Source organism: Lagenorhynchus albirostris, chromosome 11, assembly GCF_949774975.1.
Source record: "Lagenorhynchus albirostris chromosome 11, mLagAlb1.1, whole genome shotgun sequence".
NCBI classification, from domain to species: Eukaryota; Metazoa; Chordata; class Mammalia; order Artiodactyla; family Delphinidae; genus Lagenorhynchus; species Lagenorhynchus albirostris.
The window spans coordinates 37,754,634-37,776,662 of NC_083105.1; the positions used below are offsets into that span (position 1 = coordinate 37,754,634).

General features: G+C 35.5%; 1 protein-coding gene across 5 annotated transcripts in view; it reads right to left on the reverse strand.

Moving 5' to 3' along the window:
• The window catches only part of ACSS3 (acyl-CoA synthetase short chain family member 3), a 147,767-nt gene that overhangs the window by 34,841 nt on the left and 90,897 nt on the right, over positions 1-22,029 (reverse strand). For all 5 annotated transcript variants that reach the window (XR_009543339.1, XR_009543340.1, XM_060165113.1 and 2 more), the window contains exons 8-9: positions 20,577-20,728; positions 9,956-10,059 (exon numbers count right to left, since the gene is read on the reverse strand). Coding sequence is in view for 3 of the 5 variants with exons in the window: in XM_060165113.1 (XP_060021096.1) it covers positions 9,956-10,059; positions 20,577-20,728 (256 nt within the window). In the remaining 2 variants the exon portion in view is untranslated. The remainder of the gene's footprint in view (positions 1-9,955; positions 10,060-20,576; positions 20,729-22,029) is intronic.

The following is a 22,029-nucleotide window of genomic DNA, read 5'->3' on the forward strand; positions in this document are numbered from 1 at the left end:
TCTACTTAAATATTTGAGCATCATGTAGGTTTTATGATCAGGTTTATTTAATTTGGGGCTTTGAGAGAGACGTGGGAGAAAATGATGGACAGATGGGAGCTGTTTTAGGATGGCTGGTTAACGACAGAGATTCCTGTGGCTTTCTGAACAGCAAGAATCAATTCACTAGATTGACAGAAAGACTAGAGCTCAGTTAGGTGGTAGATGGGAGACAGATTGCCCGCACAAGCCAAAGACAATCACTTTTGTTATATAAGTGTTACTGTTTCTACAAATCAATACAGCATTTCTGAAAGGCGAGTTGGCAATTCTTATAAAAAGCCTTAAAAATAGCAATTTTTCTAAAAACTCTTAAAGGTTGAGCATAGCCTCTAACTCAGTTGTTCCACTTTAAGGGATATACACAAGGAAATATTTGTAAGAGCTCACAAATATTAAGCATCAAGGATGTTTACCACAGTATTGTTTATACTAGAGTTTAAAAGATTGTCCAAAAATATAGGAATTATTCCATATTAAGGAGTAATGCAAAACCAAACACCATAGGAAAATGTCTAGTGATAGGAAATAATTCTCACAAAATATTGTTTAGATAAATGTTGTAAAATGCACAATGCACAATGTGATTTAATTTTTTAATAAATAATATACATTGGGCAAAAATATACATCTTGGCAAGATACACATTAAAATATTAACAGAATTTCTTAACACCATTTCTGAATGGTGAGCAAAGGAGAAATTACATTGAAGAGTCCAAAGGCTACACCCACAACCTTGAAATCTCTCCACAGTCGTGGATTACAGGTGGGTGCAACTTGTTTAATACTTCTTCTACTGTCTTGTGATGGCTTTGAGTAACAGAAAAGAGTGAAAGTGATGTTTTGTCAGTTTATAGGCACAGGCCTTAAGAGATTCAGAACACTGTCTCAGGAACCCGTGAGGGGCCATGTAAGGTGGTCCACTACTCTGAGTCCGCCAAGCTAAAAATGCCACTTGCAGGCGTTCTGGACAACAGTCCTAGCTGAGTCCAACCTTCCAGCAGTCCCAGGCATGAGAGTGAAGCCACTTTGGAGCCTCCAGAGCAGCTCATTCACCACACGATTCTCTCTGTGTTGTCTCAATCAACAGTACTTGGAGCAAAAAATCCCTAGCTGATCTCTACTCATATCTTTGATCCATAAAATCATGAGATATGGTGGTTATTTTTAGCCACTAGGTTTTAGGGTAAATATTTTTTACACAGCAATAGATACTTGGAACACTTGACATTAAGAATATTACAAAATCTTTCAAAAAAGAATTGTGCATGTAAGTATATGAAAACACTCTCCTAGCCTGCAGTTGAAATCAGGTTCTTCTTGTGTGCTTTGAGAACCATTTGTATCAGCAGGACCAAAGCCTAATCCCTGACATTTTGTGCTCAGGAAATGTTTTCTGACTAGTAAACACATACTTACATAATTTTAGGCTCTGACTCCCATTATTAAGATCAGTGTTCTTAAAAAATAAGTAGCAAATCACACAATGCAATCCCAAAATGAACAAGAGAACAAGAGAAATAGAGGACTCAGGAAAGAGAAAAAAACTGTATGTTACTGTTGCAAGTCTGTTACAATCTTTTTCTTATTCCAAGAATGATATTCAAAGGTCAGTCCTTCAACAAATATTTATTGAACATATCCAACCTACGTAATGCATTTCTTTTGGGGAGAAGAGAGTGTTAAAGATGGAAAGACATGCCTAATGGAAATAGAAGTTATGTGCAAAGTTGAGACATTAGACCACCAAGGACTGACTGCAAGTTATTTACCAGAGCAAAGCTTGCAGGGCTGCTGGGGTGGGGGGTGGGCGAGGGGTGAAAGAAAAGAAATAATAAGGAACAAAATGAGAGGGGGGTGCAAAGGCAGATCGCGAAATTTTAAGAAATTTGGATATTATTCCGGGAACACTGGTGGACTCAGGGAGTTGTAGCAGAGGAGATTTGTTCAGATTTGCACTTTAGAAAAAGCTCTTCAGTTGCAAACTGTGGCACTAAACTGAGAATCCCAACCCAGAGCAAGAAATCAGTTAGATGTTGGTGGTCTGATGCAGGTGAGTGGCAGTGGAAGATGAGACCAAGTTGGAGTTACACTCAGAATCAAAAGGCCTTGCTGATGGTTTGGATATAGGGACAGGGCAAGAGGGAGAAATCCAGGACAACCCCCAGGGTTTTGGCTTATAGATGAAAGACAACACAGAAAGAAGAGTAGATGTGAGTGAGGGCTAAGAGGAAGAACATTATGGCAGGTTCAGCTCTATAAATAGGAGCTCCTGCTGCATCTGGAAATCTGCCATTGTGCTCCCACTGCGGTTCTAGAAACACTACATTTAAGCAGTATGGATTTTAGAAGTTGGTGGCCCATGCAGAGAGCTGAAGTCCTGGAAATAAATCAATTCAGTGGCACAGGGCCCTTGAGTCATGTTAATTACAGCATCATGATGGGCACAGAAGCAATTTGTAAAGAAACCATTCTCTACACCTCTAAATCTATACTGTAAGCTATAAATAACTTGCATGGTGATAGCAGAAAGAAAGTAGAAACAATGAGATGTACAACAGTGAAAGAAAATCAATTTAATCTTTTGTGTTCACGAGATGGTACAATTACATTTTAAAATACTTGATTCAACGCAGCCTACCTTTTGGTACTGGAAGCAAACCATTAATTCAACCTGAGAGACACTGGTCTTATCCTACTCTCTCACCAGCACACTGCGTCTAACCTTAAGAGAAACTCATAAATAACCTGTAGTTGCATTAGATAAAAAATGCTGTATTAATGAAAGCATAAGATAAAACATAAGAAGAAAGGGCTCTGATCAACACAGAACAATGAGAGTTCTGGTTCTAATGTTAACTAGCTAGTTGACACTGGGAAATTAAATTCTCTATGATTAATATTTTCATTTATAAATTGAGCTCTTATGTTCTAAGTTTTCTTGAGTCTGGACTATCTACAGACCAGGATGCTAAAAATGGCCTTTATATTCATGAAAGATTATTCACAGAAAGGAAAGGAAAGGAAAAGAAAAATGTTTATTGAATGTTACTATAGGCCAGGAACTTGCTGCATTGTTCATATACATTTCACTTCATTTCAAGCTTTCTGCAAGCCTGTGAGCAAACACACGTGCACTAGATTAGAGACTTGCCAGCGGCTACAGAGTAAGTGGCTAAACCAGGATTTAAACAGTCTTATTGGGATTCAGTATCACTTTTTACTACCCACATTGCTTTTCCAAGGAGAATAGTCACCTGTTGTTTTCTAATTAGAACGGACAGCAAAAGAGGAATTGGCAACTACTACTTCATGGGGCCAAAGGGCCCACAGTGCAGAGAATTACATGCAACAAGGGAAAATCAAATTTCCAGACAATAAGGTTTGTTAAGGGAGGGTTTAGGAACTCTTCGTCTCGTAAAGATCTACAAAAACATGACATATTTCCACCTTTCTAGAGTGTATTAAATGAGATTCTTGGCAAGGGTAGGACAATTAAATGATATTTCAAAGACCAAACCAACTTCATATTATTAATCAATTTCTTAGTGTTTAGTCTCTTGTCAAAAATTATCACTAATATAATAATGAGCATAAATAGGGATTCTAAAAAGCAATTATACATATCTGAACTACTTCATGTATAGTAATCATATCTGAAAACAACACCAACTTGGTGTTCTTCCCACATTACAATGCTGTAAAGATGAAAATGTCTGATTCAGTGGCTGCTATGTGACTTGGGATATTCGTTTTCAGATGGATTAATAATTTGTACACAGTTATTCATTTCAGAAAGAGAAAGCCTCACCAAGCCTAACATTTGACAAAAGATTATTCCTTCCACAAACCAAACTCACACAGCTTACCTCTAAGCTCCTGCTTCTCAAATTGTCAGTAACAATTACCTACTTTAAACTAAAGAAGACTTGCTCTAAACGAGAAAAAAAAATGCTGTTGCCAGGCAACAAAGATGACATCAAGACATTTTTCCTCCCTCACCAGATGAATACTTTCACAGTCTTACTAGCTGAACACTGCTGACATGACACTGTGTCTATATGACTGCTTTTCCCAATCACAACTTCTCATGCCAAACTATCTACAATTTCTTTCCCGTGAATGAAAAAGAGAGATGAATTTATTTTTGACCACTCTGCTGGGAAAAACAAAATTCATCAGACAATAGTGATTCATTCATATTTCTAAAGACTCTTTACATTCTGCTATTTGAAAGCATCATAGGGCATATTCTGGACAAGCCAGTTCATGGGGCAATGGCACTGCCTATCCAGTCTAACCCTGAGTTCCACAGTGTGTATTTCAAAAGTCTACTTCAATCCACCGTCTTTGAAAATGCAGGCCTATACTTTAACCAAACCCTACCACCACAGCCCGAATTTGATGGGCTCAGAAAATATTAAGTAAAACCCAGAAAGCAGGGAATGACAGTTGAAAAGTAAAACCTAGAAAGGCAGCATTTGGTTGTACATAGAAATATTTTACTTCAAGATCTGCAACCAAAGGAATGTATGCTAGTGGCTATTGGCACCCAGACCACAGAGAACAGATTTTTGAATAATTAAAGATAGAGTCATCAAGATAGTCACCAAGAAGATACTTTCCTCACTGTATTGTCAGCCATACAGAGCTTCTTATCCCTTAGCCCTAGGAAGCCATTTTGCAGGAAAACATACAGAATTTTGCATGGGGCACAAGCTAGGTATGTTTAAGATGGAAGAAAGTCACACACTAGCACATGGGTGTAACAAGGTTTAAAGAAAGGCAGAAATAACAAGAGTCATAAAACTCCCCATGTGGAATTCCAGGGATGAAGAGAATACCCTGTCACAGACTAAACTCAGAACTACACACTGACAGATGGAAATTCCTTTCAGTAAGTATATCAGTTCAGATGCCTGAAAGTGGAAAGTGTGAAAATGCAAGGGTAACCAAGGAAGAGGACGATCCAGAAAAAAATGTGGCTTAAACTTTGACACTCTACCTATCAAGTCTTAAATCACATTTAGTCTACCCAGGAGGAATGAGACGGTACTATATTTGAGCCTGTATCACTTCTCATAGAGATCTCTGGTTAGGATAACTGTTATTAAACTATAATGAATTATTCCATTTTGTGGTTTTGATTCTTGTAAATAAAAGATATTGCTGCCTTTAAAAAATCCTGGGCTAATGGATCTTCTCCAGATACACCTAAGGATAAGGACTGAATTTGGTCAGCTTAACCAATTTTTGTGGGTTAAAACTCTTGTCCCAGTTATCTATCCTCAGGAAGTATATCCTACCAAACAGCGCAAAAATAAGGATTATCAGGTCAAGTAGCCTTGACACATTTTAATAATATGGTATTAGGATGTGTGTGCCTTTAGGATCAATGATTTTGATTTAAGAATCAGCATGACTGAAGTTTGCTGGAGCCTGTGGGTCCATTTTAGTAAAATCCAGAATTATCAGATTCTTCCTCAAAGGAGGAGCATTTAGGCTATATATAGAATATAGTTACTTCAGAACTAGCAATTGCAACTAAAACTGCAGCAGTTCAATCAAACAGGGAGAGAAATGTTGTGATTACTTCAAGATATAAGAACTCAGCAAAGGTGGCTCAAGGCAGATAAAGTAAGATCAATGGCCACCAATGTCTCAATCCATTAGGAGATTACCATTTTCTCATTGAAATCCCTCCTAGGGGTTATAAAAACTCTACGAAGAATTTTACTCCTCCATTAAAGTGATGGAAACAAAACAAACAACAAAATCACCCAGTGCTACTCAAGTTGGTGGTCATTACCTCATTTCAATTACTTCATCACTACGGGGAGGGGGGCATCACTTAAAACACTTTAACATAAGGTTTGTATCTTCTGATGGAAACCACACAGATTTGTTCTGCTAGCAGGTGGAAAGAATCATTGATTCTTTTGATCTAAACCCTTCACCAAGTTGTCCCTTATAAAAGCTACTGTGGAACTTGAGTGTTCTAACTTTGCAGTGGTTATCTTTATTTAAGTGACTGACAGCAAGTAAAAGAATAAAGGTTTTCTACGTAAAATTAAATAACATTACAAAGTGGGATGCCAAGCTTTTTTGCTGCAGTCATTTCTAAACTAGTGCCATATCTTATAGCAAACAGGAAGGAAAGAGAGAAAGAAGGAAGGAAAAAGAAAGGGAAGAGAAGGGAAGGCCGGAAGCCAGGAAGGAAAGAAGGAAGGGAAAAAGGAAGGAGGAAACTTCAAAAAGGGATAATGTCTACTATGGGTTTTAGTACTTAGTTTTTAGGTTTTAGTACTTAGTACTTAGGTTTTAGTACTTAGCTGTTTAATTTTTTAGTACTTAGGTTTTAGTACTTAGCTGTTTAATTTTTTTTTTGTTTTGTACTAGGTGATTCACTCAAAAGGAAAACAGTTCCTTCATAGGCATCTTAAATAAGAAAAAAAAATTCTTGCAAAGGACACAATGCACTGCACTGACAGTTCTTTCTTTGTGCTGTTTGATTTCTGGAAAAGCTCATCTTAGTACTAAAAATGATCTATAGCAGTGCAGTGTTTTATCTGGTGATTGTACAACTGAGGGTAATGAAGTTCTGGCTGTTTATTTCTTTGGACACAAATCATCATATCTTAAGGGAACAATTATCAATTCTCTTAATTTCCCCTTTTCAAATTATGATTGTAGCATCTCTATTTCTTAACCCCTATTTAAAAAAATGAAAAATTCAGTCAATAATCCAGATGCTTCCAATCATCTTATGGATAAATTACTATGAAGATAAAGCATCTGAGTAAATGACAATTTGTCTATTACCCAAAATTATGAATCAAATATATACAACTCTCCTATATAAACTTAGCAAGACCAATTTCCTTCATGAGAGCATTAAATGTTTACATTATTACAATCCAAAACAAGGGGTTAATGCTTCAGTGGTGTTGAACAGAGACAATTCTTTATTAAAATGCCCCTACAAGGAGTTGATCTGTTCTCGGATTTTCCACAGATTAGTTCTCAATTTAGAATCTTAGGTATTATTTAAATCAGACATCAAAGAGTGTTGATATTAACAGATCAAAAGAGGATGTTAGTCACTAGAAATCTGCTGTTGCTAATACAAATTTCACTTGGGTAACAAAAACAACATTGTAATATAAATGGAATGACTGCAGAGTGCCTTCTTATAGCCCAAGTCACAGGAACTAACCAATTTTCACTCATACATTTTAGTTACTTAACATACCCCTGACTAATTCCAAATTACACATCACAGTTTCTTAACAACTCATTTGTACACATATATTAATGTAATCAGAGAGCAAATTCATAAATTATGCATTGCATGGAAGGCTCATAAAAGTGTGTGATTGTATAAAATAATATCAATTTCTAAGTCAATAACAAGGAACAGCAACCTTGTAGAAGACTTGAGATTTTAAATAAAGAAAAACATTCCTTTGGGCAAAGCTTAATCTTCCTTCAAATGTGATCAGGTTTTTGCTGATCTACCTCTTGGGGAAGTGCATGACCATCTATTTGATACGTAAAATATTAGGAAATTCATAAACGTGCTAGAAATATCAAATTTTTCTTTCTTTTTTCTAAGAGTTAATAATAACCCATAAAGTGCTTGCCTTTCCCCCCATTAATCTGATATCACCTTAAGAAAGGTGAACAGCTGCAAGTATTAAACTTCAGTATCTCTTTGCAATTATTTACCACAACATACAACTTTGAAAATACTGAACTGATTTCTTCTATGCAAATAAATAAAGATTCTAACTAAATTTTCTGTTAGTAGCAGACACCTGCACCACGTAGGATAAATTTCTTTTATAAAGGACAAAACCACTAACCTAGCTAGCTAGGTACCTACCTACCTACATACCCATCCCTATGTATGTATTTGTGTACTTTAGTTGGACACAATATCAAATGCTGTAAAATTAAATGTGGGGGATGGAAAGAATCCGTCATTATTAGTAGAAATACACTGTTTTCCACAGTAATGAGCAGCCATTCAAAGCACACTGACATAATGTATCTACTAATTCCTTCTGAACAATACGTCAAAGAAAAATTGCAAATTCATGTGGAACTCAGTACCCACCAGAGACCTCTTATGCTTGTTTCTCAGGATTCAGTGAGCTTTTTTGTAAGGCTGGATGCACTAACTACATACATCTGCACAGGCTATTATGTGCAACAATATCAATAAGCAAAAGTAAAGGAATCATAATTTTATTTATTAATGTGTTGGTTGCCTTCAACAAGCTTTAGCATAGTCACCTTTAAGGGAGCCAGGGGTGGGGAACAGAACTCTTCTGCAAGCACTTGTGTGAGGTCACTGTGTATTGGAAACAAGTTGTATGTTGACCAGGAAAGGAAAACCACCTTGGAAAACCAACTTAAAGGTGATAAAATATTTTCCTCTTTACGCCCAGAAAAATAACTGTTAGAACTTTCTGGATGAATAGGGGATTCATCAAGTCTATAAACACTCTTCCTTGCAGAGGCAATAATTCTTCGCTTGCTTTTTATGTATTTTACGCATAGCACTGCTCTTTCTCCAAATTGAATCTTACCTTTTTTTATTTCCCGAATAGTTACAAATCTGAATTTAGATAAGAAATTTCTCCCTTAGCAAATCAAATTACAGACAACAGAAACTTTCTTTCTGATCTGCATCTTATTTAAAGAACATGTATTCTGCTCTGATCATTCATTTTATGTTTCATATTATAATGAATATAGAAAACACATTTTCCAAAAGAGCAATATCCAAGAAAATATAAAAGTATAATTTATCAGAATCAAAGAGTTCTAAAATATTAAACACTGAACTTCAGTTTTAGTCTCTCACTTGATCTTCTAGATCTTAACATGAGACCTAATTTTTGCTAGAATTTTTAAAATCAGACCTAATTTTTGCTAGAAATTTTATTAATTTTTTAATCCAAATTTGATGCCCTGCCCCAAATGCTCAGAAGATGGAAATTCTGAAAATACGAATATACAATTGTTGATCTAAGTAGTTGAACTGAGTAGGACTGAATTGAAATATACACATAGGAAGTCTGTAAAGGCTCTGATAACTCACAGCTCCTTTCAGTGGGCCAAATGGAAAAGCCAACAAAATCACTACATTCGGTGACAAGGAAAACAGATTCCAGGTAAACTACTTACTTTCACGTATGTACACAATCATTCCTCAAAAGAAGCAGCAGAAAGTCTTTTTTTATCTGCACCAAAGTTTTATTCTATCCACTTAATACGACAAGCTGTTTCCCAAGGATCAATTAGTGGGAGGAAAACAGAATAAATAAGTAAATAAATAAATTACGGATATAATGATAAGCGTTTTGGTGAAAAATACATTTGTCTGTTGAGTGCTAGGCAGAAGAGATTTGATTTGATTGATCATAAGAAAAGAGCCAGAGAACCACAGGAAATCCTATAAAAGAAACAGTGCTTTAAAGAAGTACTCCTGCAGCAGTGTGCAGGGTTATAGGAAAGCAGGGAGCACAGAGATGAGGATCATTTAAATCAGGGTAGATGACAGTATGGCTGCTGCAGCTAGAGGCAATGGGAGTACTGAAGATGGGATGAATCCAAAGGGAAATCTGAGATTTAGTGACTCACTGGATATATGAAGCAAAGAGGATGAGAAGCAAAAGTGGTCTTCAGGGCTTTATACCCAGGGACCAAGAGAATGGTAGCATCAATGCCATTTAAGGAGACTTTTTAACAAAAAGATAATCAAAGAATTGCTTATTTCTATCGAAACCAGAACCACCTGATTTCTGAGTTTGTGCCTGATGGTCACAATTCAGAATTTCCTCCTATCCTTGCAGTGCCTCTGAGCATGTCTGCAATATTTAGGTATGTGTTTGGAAAATGCTCACCAGTTTGCCACCAATGGTCTAGGACAGGTACTCTGAAGACCTTTTTGGACCATTCCAGGGTCTCCACGTCACATCGTTCTCCAGCCACAAATAATGTTTTGAACCTGAATATTAGAGAGAGAGTAAATTCAAATTATTCCTTGAAAATAAACTGAAACAATTTCATCTACCTTCTTTTAAACATTGTAGAATCTAATCACATTAATTCTGTCAGAGGAAAACACTGTAGAATGGTTGCAGAATGGTTAGAGGCATTATTTGTTTGGACGCGGTATAACTAAATGCATAGCACAGCACTGGAGAAAGATGCTTCAAAAGTAGAATTCACAGCTACAGCTACTCAGTTCTGAGAAGAGCAACTGAGTTGATCTTTGTAATATATGTCATAGTCACCTAATAATCAAAAATGAAAAACCTTTTTCCTCCTTGACATTATCTCTGCTAATTTTAGCTCCAAATTTGATTGCTGTATTCTACTTAAGTCTATACACAAAAATACACTCTGGAGTAACAGCTAAGGCAACAAACATGCTCATAAATATGATGCACTTGCTCCTTCTCATGAGTTACTTTGGTAAAGATTATTACGATTTCAACACATATTTCCCCTATTCCAAGGACATATTTAAGAAAGATTAGTGATTTAAAAAGAAATGCCATTGTGGCCTTCTAGGTTAAAAAGCCTCCTATCAAAAGGAATATATGATTACCAAGAGACGAAGAATCCTTTGCAGGGAACATCATGCCACAGTGTAGAAAGGATGAAATAGGAAAAACAGAATTGAGTTGACACTATTGGTGCTTCATTGAGAGAATGACTATTTTTTTCTTCTATTCTCAATGACCCCATGGCCTGTCTGTCAAAGAGTCTGTTATACAGAGTGAAATCAGAAAGAGAAAAAAAAATACCATATGCTAACACATACATATGGAATCTAAAAAAAAATAGGGTCTGAAGAACCTAGGGGCAGGACAGGAATAAAGACGCAGGTGTAGAGAATGGACCTGCTGACACGGGGAGGGGGAAGGGTAAACTGAGATGAAGTGAGAGACTGGCATGGACATATATACACTATCAAATGTAAAACAGATAGCTAGTGGGAAGCAGCCGCATAGCACAGGGAGATCAGCTCCGTGCTTTGTGTCCACCTAGAGCGGCGAGGGAGGGAGACACAAAAGGGAGGGGATATGGAGATACATGTATACGTATAGCTGATTCACTTCGTTATACAGCAGCAACTAACACAACAATGTAAAGCAATTATACTCCAATAAAGATGTTCAAAACAAAACAAAAAAAACAAAGAATGTGTGTATAAGAGTTAATTCATTATCATCAAAATAAAAACCAAAAAAATAAAAAAATAAATAAAAACTAATCAAATAAAAACCTGCCTACCCATCCTGAACAATGTAGTATAGCCACAGAAGATTTTTTACCCTTCCCTTAACTTACATCATTTCATGATGATCTGATGAAGATTCAAATATTCTCACTCTGTGCTCCAACAACATGCATTTCCTGCCTCTGCTACAAACATATATCTCCTTCTATAGTTGTCTGCTTCTTGCCTATTTCTCACAGTGCACTGTGAGCTCCTTAGGATCGTTCATCTTTATGACTTCGATATCAATCAAAATACCTGGGATTTTTAGGTACTTTAACTTTAAGCAAACTACATATATATTTGCAATTCAAGCTAAAATTCAGGTAATCAAATATGTATTCATTTATAACTTGCTTGAAATTAAAATTTGGATTATCAATTATGACCTCATCAGACAGAAATGTTACAGCAGGATGAAATAAATAGTAACACATTAAGCTATTAAAAGTAAGTTAAAGTATAAGAAAAACTAGTGTAAAGTTTTAAAGTTTAAAATGATGTTGATAGGGCTTCCCTGGTGGCGCAGTGGTTGAGAGTCCGCCTGCCGATGCAGGGGACACGGGTTCGTGCCCCGGTCCGGGAAGATCCCACATGCCGTGGAGCGGCTGGGCCCGTGAGCCATGGCCGCTGGGCCTGTGCGTCCGGAGCCTGTGCTCCGCAACGGGAGAGGCCACAACAGTGAGAAGCCCACGTACAGCAAAAAAAAAAAAAAAATGATGTTGATACATCTATGATTTTAGATGCTATGTAAAAACAAGACAAAATAAAAATATAAACGCCATATTGTTGATAATCTTATGACTGAAAAATATAAACATATTTTAATTGTATCTTATTCAAACTATTAGCTTCCTGATTTTTTTTAAACTTCTGTGATTAAGAATATTATGCATTTCTAGGGTAAATGAGGAACAAGTGATGCCATTTGGAGACGCAGGCCTGGGCCTTGTCATGAAGGAGCTTATAGAGTTTTCTAAGGAATTTGGATTTCTCCATGAAGGTGGTGAGAAGCTAATTAAAGCCAATTAAAGCATACGGTATTTGTTTTTCTCTTTCTGACTTACTTCACTCTGTATGACAGACTCTAGGTCCATCCACCTCACTACAAATAACTCAATTTCATTTCTTTTTATGGCTGAGTATGCTAACACATATATATGGAATCTAAGAAAAAAAAAAGGTCATGAAGAACCTAGGGGTAAGACGGGAATAAAGACACAGACCTACTAGAGAATGGACTGAGGATATGGGGAGGGGGAAGGGTAAGCTGTGACAAAGTGGCATGGACATACATACACTACCAAATGTAAAATAGATAGCTAGTGGGAAGCAGTCGCATAGCACAGGGAGATCAGCTGGGTGGTTTGTGACCACCTAGGGGGGTAGGATAGGGAGGGTGGGAGGGAGGGAGACGCAAGAGGGAAGAGATATGGGAACATATGTATATGTATAACTGATTCACTTTGTTATAAAGCAGAAACTAACACACCATTGTAAAGTAATTATACTCCAATAAAGATGTTAAAAAAAAAAAGCTAATTAAAGATTTTAAGCAGGAGAGTGGCACAGTGAGATTTTTGCTTTAGGAAGACGCCACTTGCAGGAGTGGGGAGGACAGAAGGAAGGTCAGGACAGGAGCCCAGGGGACCTGGCTTTGGGAGGCTGCTGCCATCACAGAGACGGTGAGACTTGAACCCAGGCAGCCCCCGGGGACCCCCGGGGAAAAAAAGCGGAGGTGGAGACGGGGGATAATCTAGGAGGTCTGAGCAACGGGACTTGTTACCACTGACAGTTCCCGTTTCCTTGAAAAGCCTTTTAGGAATACGTTGTATGTCACTGGAAGAAGAAAAACCAACACATAAATAAACCAAAAACCCAAACTCTCAAATACCTGACCCTAAATAAAAGTAACATTAAAGAAAACATGATTAGGAGGAAAACACGGCTATCCATGACAAATTGTAGAAGCAAAAAAGACTGAAAATGTCCACTATTGCTTGCTTTTGTGCTGCCTCAAACTGTACTAAACAGATACCTTTAACGACTGATCATTGATACATGCTTCACACTTTATCAATAGATTAACTTTAAAATACCATATTGCTGTTGTATAATATCACAGGAAATTTGAAGAACAGAAAGAACACACACACCTATATGTGCATATTGGGATTTTTGTTGTATTTTTGCCATTTATGACTACAAGGGGTTTCAAGCATGGTTTTCTTACTAACCAACAGAGGAGCTATTCTTTGTATTTCATTGAAGGTGTAATCATTTTCTGGAGCATATTGTACCTTTTCCACCTTCTTTCTTTGTAATAGCACATGTATAACAGAATTTATTAGTCCCAAATTTTTCTTTAAGGGCAGAAGTAAATTTCCAATAGTTTGCTGTCTGAAAAAAAAGAATATTGTGCATTTGGATGATTTGTATTAAAATTTGTAAAATGCTAGGTTTGGCTGATTCTAACAGTACAGGCAAAGAACAACCAAAAGGAAGAGTTTTGTGGATATCAGAGGTCACATTTCCATCACCTGCCAAGCCACAGATTACTTCAAAGAGCTCTGGACGATCCATACAGTCATGTGATTAGTTTATATATGAAACTTAATACCTAGAATTTCAAAAATATTTATTAATGAAAATGTAATGCAAAATGTTGTCACTTAAAAAATGTTAGCACACCATATAAAATAATATTTGGCTAATCCAGGGATAATTCATACCTGATATTACCAGCATTTTTACAAGTTTTAATTAATTTTTGGGCTTTTTTTCCCTAGCCAAGTAAACTATTAATTTAAATAATTGATTGTAATAATGAAAAACCATGCATAGCACTGATTCCTTATCTCATGATAAATTTCAGCATTATATATCTTTAAATGTAGTATTATTATTGTTTTGCATTACATTTCTATTGCCTTTCTTCTTATCTTTTAATTACATTAGTATCATCATGATAGCAATCTTCATAATGGCGCTAATAAGCAAAATAGAAAGGTGTGATATTCAATAAAGAATAGTAAAAGTGGTGTCTGCCTTCTCTGCAAGTCAGAAAAAAATCCCTCCATTTCCATTAAAATCACTTTACTATTTACCAAAAGCAGAGGAAAATTCTGGGGCTCATTGGTAATTTAGAAAAACATCAAATAGTATAGATGATCCCCTTTCCCTAAATACACTAGAAACTATCACTCTACTTTTGTATTAAAGTTCCTAAAACTGCCCCAAAGTTATTATTTTTCTCAATTACAGACTTCAAATTGTATAATATTAATGAGTATAAACACATTATAAACAAAGATAAAATTCAGGAATAAGACATGACTGACAATTTAAAATCTTCTAATAAATATTTAATCCAATATTACTTAACACCTAATTCCTCCCAACAAACAAAACCATGATATGTAATTTTATATTTTTATAACCAAATGATTACTTAAAAACTCTTAGTATAAATCTATAATTGAAAGATAAATTATAAGATAGTTTAAAGATAAACTCATGCCTAAGAGCAAGAGTTAGATTCTTATTTTGTAAAGAACATTTAGTCCTTTAGGCTTGCAAAAAAGGAACTGAAACATTTTTCAACAGTGAAATTTCTCATTAATGACCTTGCCATTATTTTATTAATATTACAAACAGATAAATGCCCCATATTAAAAAATTTAAAAATATATTTTTGTTTACAAATTCATTTCATAAAAGTGAATGGGGAGCTAGTGTTTAATGCGGACAGAGTTTCAGTTTAGAAGGTGAAATATTTGGGAGATGGATGATGGTGAGAGTTGCACAACAGTGTGAATGTACTTAGTGTCACTGAACTGTACAGTTAAATATGGTTTAAATAGTATGTTTTATATTATGTGACTTTTACCACAATAAAAAAAAATTGTTTTAAGTGAAAATTAGCCATTTTTCACAGTAATTTGGATTCTCCGGAGAGTGAATTTACCCATATTAATTATATATGTCCTGTCTCTGCACTGTACAATATGGTCGCTTCCAGCCACCTCTGGCTATTTAAAATTTAAATTAGTTAAAATTGAAAAAAATTAAAAATATCAATTTCTTCATAGTATTAACCTTTTGTCAAGAGTTCAGTAGTGACATGTGGCTGGTACCTACTATATTGTAGACATCAGTTTTATTGGAGAATGTTTCCCTAGATTGCTATATACTAATTCAATATATGGGAGATGCTCTGATAATGGTAACACATGGAAAGATGAATCTACTTCCAGATGAATAATACTAAAAGGATAAACAAAATGATAATATACAATACCCAGAGTAGAAAAAAGGGGGAGAGAGATTAATGTGAATGAGACCTATATCTCTTTCCCCAATTCTATATAAAATTGAGTATAATTCAAGACTCAAATTAAGTTGAAAATTAAGCAAAAAGGGAAACAGAAAAATGGTTATGTTGTTAAATTAATTTTATTCCAAAATACACAGGAAGCTGCATAGTAATGGATAAAAAGCCAAAGATAGATTATGGTGAAGAATTCTGAGGTAATAAAGTTAGGGCAGAAGAAAACTAAAATGAATATTTCTTTCAAGGTCCATAAACTACCAAACAAGAGAATATTACTCTTCACTTGTGCCAACAGAAGTTAAATAAAAATAGATTATTTCAGTGATGCCTCATCAACTCTAGTTCACACAACAGAACATCATTATTTTTTTCCATCAACGTCCCTGTGGTTATTTCCATCTTTCCTTCATTCTGTTTTCTTCTATTACTCTCCACTAGAAAATTCAAATTACCTTTTGAAAAAACTCTCCACCGTTTTGTTAGTTATTTATTGCATTTATTTTGGCTTCTGTTTAAACACAATATCCAATTATAATTAGTACAGTAACAACTATATAAATTCAACAACATATTTCATCAGTTTTTGCTGCTGCTTTTTCATATCCCACACCATTTCCCCTGTGTGCATTTTTCCTGTCAAGAAAGTCTCTGGGTTTTAAGTTCTCTTAGCTTTGTCCATATGCACATTTTTCTATTTTGCCCTCAGTCTTCAATAAAAGTTTTTTGTTTAACAATTCTCCCTCAGAACTTTGCAGATCTTTCACTATTGTCATCTAGCATCTATTGGCATCAGTTTGGATTTTCCTCTTTGGTGCTCTGTTGATTCCTCTGGTAGTTTTTTGGATTTTATCTATAGCCTCAGTTCACGTTTTGCGATTTTCAAATGAACTGTCCAATGAGAATTTACTTATATTTAACCTTCTTAGTACTTGGATGGCACTTTCCAACTAGGATCCACATCTTTCTTCAATTCAGTAACATATTTAATTATTGGCTCTTCAACTTTCATTTTTTTTTAACGATTCTTCCATTTTCTTCTGAAATTCTTACTAGATACATTTGTAGTTTCCTATTCTTCCCTCCAAGTCTCTTTAACAGTTCTTTCAGATTTATTACTTTGTCTCTCTGTTTTACATGCTGGGTAGTTTCCTCAATAATATCCTGTAATTTTTAACAGTCTTTCCTTGTGCCCATATATTTGTTTCATTTATTTAGTTTACACTATCCATTGTACTTTTTAATTTTTTCATACCCAAGTTTAATAATTTTACATAAGAGTTATTAGTTTATGACTCTGATTATCCTTAACATACTTATTTTCACGTTTGATTTGGCTATATTACAAAAATAATCTCAATTGGAATGAATCTATGTTCTGTTGATTTTATTAGCATTAGAGTTCTTTGTGTGTTTGGAATTTTATTTCCCACACTCTTTCGAAATAGAAGTTCTTTGTCTTTGTTTTTTTCTCCTTCTCTCTCTCTCCTACGCTCACCTTCTCTGTTCAATAGGTTTGTGAGTGATATAACTATCCTCTAGAGGTCCAATGCCATAATGATGATTCAGAATTATTAATCCACAGTGATACTCAGGATATCACAGATCCTATTCTAGGATGACAGATGGGTAGTTTGGTTCAGTCTCTGGTTGCTTTGTCTCAATCAGATCCCTAGACCGAAGCTTGCTATATGTCATAGTCCCAGAAAACAACTGACAGTCATTATTATCAGCCTCCTTTCCTGAGTGGAGAGGAACACCCCAGCCCATCCTCAATCACTGAGCAAGCTCTGACTCCATGACCCAAGCAGGGTAATACTGAGTCCCTTTACTCTGCCAATGCATGCTTGTACACCTAGCAAGCCTCTGGCGTCAGCCACCCTTACCGCTTTGCAAACCTAATCAATTTCCAGTCCACAGAAAAGTTTATTTTTCAGCTCAGCTCTGATGCTCTGCTTCTTGTTTTTCATATTATCTCTCATTGCTGTGTAATGGGGAAAGAAAGGCTGCATCAAAGTACAAGGTACTGTTATCTTGAGTGGAAATCCCAGCACAGAATTTTTTCTAACTTTACTAAAATTGAACTAGAAGATCATGGGAAAATAAATCACTATGATGTGACAAAAAAGAGCAGTGAATTAGAAAGCAGAAGATGATAATAACTGCTAAGGCAGTCTATGTTATGAGCAGTTCCAAGTGCTTTGCATGGATTATGTACCTTTTATTTTCATTATATTCTTGTACTATTACTGCTCTTATAGTCCACAAAAAGAAAGAAAGAAAGAAAGAAAAGAACAGAGAGGCTATATAACTTTCTCAAGGTCACACAGCCAGTAAATGGTAGGTTTGAACCCAGGGAGTCTAACTCCAGAGTCAGAATCTAAATTACCATACCATACTGCCTAGTCCCAGCTTTGCCCCAGAGTAGCTTTGTAATCCTGGGAATGTTATTTCACATCTTTGTACCAAAGTTTTCTCTACTGTGAAATGAAATCATTACACTAGATGATTTCTCATCTATTTTTCCAAACTCTAGTTGTCTGATAAAATGAACTTACAGTTCTGGTTAGTTACCTATTTCAGAGTACCCTCTTAAATTGGGGGGAACATCTTTAAATTTATTTTAAAACAATCTTTAATGAGCTATGTAACATTTTAAAAAGAAAACTTCATCACTTAAAATGTTCTACAGAAGGAGAGATAAACAAACTGCAAATCAATCATGAGCCTGCAATTACAATATCAACAGAACATCCATTCAGTAAGTTAGTATGAAATGTCTTGAATGTAAATATAAACTTAAAAGTATAGCTGTATGAGAAGACTTGGGTTTTCTAACTTGTCTCTAACCCAAACAACTTTTCTTGGACCTTGGTTGCCTAGTGAGATAGTTGGATGTTGGAGGTCCCTTCTGTTTCTAACATTCTCTTTAGTCCACAAGTGAGAATCTATCAAAGTAGATCAGTGAAGGTATTATTTGTACAGACTACAAATATATGAAAAGGAAAAGCTACACTTATGCCATGAATGACAAGAATCCCTGGGTCAAGTTAGTTTCCTAATTTACCTTTCATAGGAAGAGTATGTCCATGGAATTTAGTTAGGAGTGTGGGCTCTAGTCAGATCGCCTGAGTTACTTCCTTTCTAAAGAGTTACTTAAACTCTCTGGCCCTAACTTCACCCATCTGTAAAATGAGAATAATCACAATTCCTACTTATTGTTATAACCAAATGAGATAACAAACTTTAACTGCTATGCCTAGCACATAGTAGGTGATCAGCAAGTGTTTGCATTTATTAATAGTAGTCATTTGAATAATTGAGGCTGTTTATAGAGTCTGCATTCCTAAATATCTATTAAAAACAGGTTCACATCATCATGAAAAACTTAGATGCCTAAAGACAAAGGGGCATGATTGGGGGAACTTATTGCAATTTCTCTTACCCCCAAATCTCATACTCCATGTCTATACCTATTAGTTTGAAAGAGTGATGTTTTAATAGGTATTCAAAAAAAAAAAAGGTATTCATTCGGTATTGTTTGATGCTTTATATTTCAGGCAAATTAGAAATGGTTCTTGCCTTTACAGTAAAGGTTATCATCTAAAACCCATGTATAAATGGGAAAAGATGATGCAGCAAACAAGACACCTTAGCTTGCTGGTCACACATCTACATGCCCTGTAATCAGAATGCATTTGTCAGAAAAGAGACACTGCAAGAACAACAGTCACTGTTTCTTCAAAACCCCTGGAATTGTCTTAAGACGTGGAGACGAAACATAACCTCAGATGTTTTTACCAAAATCTATGTTTCTATGCTTTTGACTGAAATGGAGAAAACTAAGTTGAAATGTAATGAATAAAGGAACAAAGAGAGAATGAATAGAAATATAATAGCAGATTCATTTTATGAACACATTGTATGCTCATTTTATGAACACACTGTATGCTCATTTTATGAACATTTTTCGTGAATCTGCATCCATTTTTTCATAAAACAAAAAAAAAACAGAGGAAAAAGAAACAAATAAACAAAACCACTGACCCTGCCCAAATTGAAATCTTCTTGATTATATCTGCAATTGCTGTATGATACCTGTTTTAACCCCTTCTTAGGCCATAGCAGCATAAAATTCATAGCATCTGGCATTTAATTTAAAATATTCAAACTGACTTAATTCAAACCCACTTTTGACTTGAAGAAACTACAAAATACTTTTAGTTCATGATAGCAGTGACCTATTTCAAAAAGGTTCAATAAGATTCGATGTTGGAAACTGCCTTGAAGACACAAATTGCTATAATTATCTTTGAATATACATATCATTAAACTAAAATGAATGGCAATAAACCAGCACAAAAATACCTAAACTATTCAGAGCACATTATTACAAAACAATAGAAAAATAATTTCCTTCACTCTTTCAACATAAGTAATTTGGACTATAGTTTCCACGTTTTATCTCTATAAGTGAAATCAAATAATATTTCCCTCTATTTAGACTATTAGTCTATTTTCAAAAGACAGATGTTATATATATATGTGTGTATATATATACATACACATATATGTGTGTGTATATATATATATATATATATACATACTCATTTTAAGTTACACTTAGCATTTTAAGGAAAATATATAAGCTGAGTGGTTTAAAAAAGATAACTATTTTCATAAAATTTGAACAGAAATAAACATGATATGGTATTAAAAAATATTCACAGTATAGTTAAATTTCCAACTATTTCAAAGATATGTTTAGAACAGTCATTCTTAACATTCAGAACCTTTGGCTCTTTCCATAGTGGTACTGCAGTGATAGAAAAAATATATAGGATGTTCAGTTATTCATTCTGATTGCAGTTTTTAATGTAATTTGCCCTGTGCATCCCGAGTTCACCTTGTCAGAGAGTACTGCTTCCCCAAGGCTGCCCCAGGGTCCTGTTGACGGATTGCTCTAATGGCAGTTGGCGCTGTAAACAAGGCAGCTACTCCATGCTCCGCGAGCACACGGAAGTAAGCGCCAGCATCTGGTGTTCCGACAGGCTTCCCCTACAAGGAGATGCATTTAAAATGTCACTGGGTAAAATGTCTCATATTTCATTGACTGTTCAGTACCTACACATTTAACACAGCAATATTAACAAAATAGGGTTCTCAACATTGAAGCTATTTATCTTAGTTTTAAAATATTCCCTTGTTCCATCATAAATAAAACAAACCAAATGCCCAGGCATCAGAGAGCCCATTTGCTCCAATACTGCATCCTAAAAGCTTTTCAAATTGCACTTTTCCTTTCATAAGTTTTGAAAGATAAAGGACTGGAAATATATATATATATATCACATTCAAATTAATAACATAAAACAGTCTTGTATTTTCCAAGCAATTAAATACATTGTTTTGTCTGGCAGATTATATGAGAAATGTAGTTGCTATGAATTTCTCATATTAAACTTTTTTCATGATAGCTATTAAAAGTGAAAATAGCAATTCTCAAAATATATGAGAAGACAGAAGAATCTGGAATCACAGTGATTTCTGAGCAATGACCTTTTCAATTAAATGTCTCACTCCAAGAAAAGCAATTTCTAAGAATTTTTTTTAAAATCCAATAAGATATCTCAAAATATGTAGGTTTTCCACAGCCTCAAAATGACATTATGCATGTTCAAAGGATAATCCATTCATAAAAATTTAACAATTTTTATAGACTATACAGTTCAAAATGACACAAAGCATTTTTTAACTGATGTTCCTGCAAAGTGGATAATGAGCATGGCATAAATATATCAGTAATTCTGCAAAAATTCAAAGTGTCCCATAAAATCTATGTTGGCCCAACCATATCCCCTCGTTCTTCAATACATTCTCATCACTGGTACTTCTCCCTTTGTTTCTAAAGTCAGGTGTCTGGAATGTTAATATATATATATATAATATATATTTCACAGTCAAATCATTTTGGAAGGGGTTGGGGTAAACAGGTTTCCTATTTTGGACCATTTCTTGAGACTAAAAAGTGTTAAAGTACATCAGGAAATTCTAAGAGATGAGTGACTCTATGTAATATTTCCTAAACTTTGTCCACATCCCCCATCTGAGCATCCCATGGGCCTTGTATTCTGGAAAACACACTTGGGAAACACTGAACTATGCTAACAAAAGGAAAGGGGAGGAGAGGAGAGGGGAGGGGAGGGGAGGGGAGGGGAGGGGAGAGGGGAGGGGAGAGGGGAGGGGAGAGGGGAGGGGAGAGGGGAGGGGAGAGGGGAGGGGAGAGGGGAGGGGAGAGGGGAGGGGAGGGGGAGGGGAGGGGAGGGGAGGGAGGGGGAGGGGAGGGGGGAGGGGAGGGG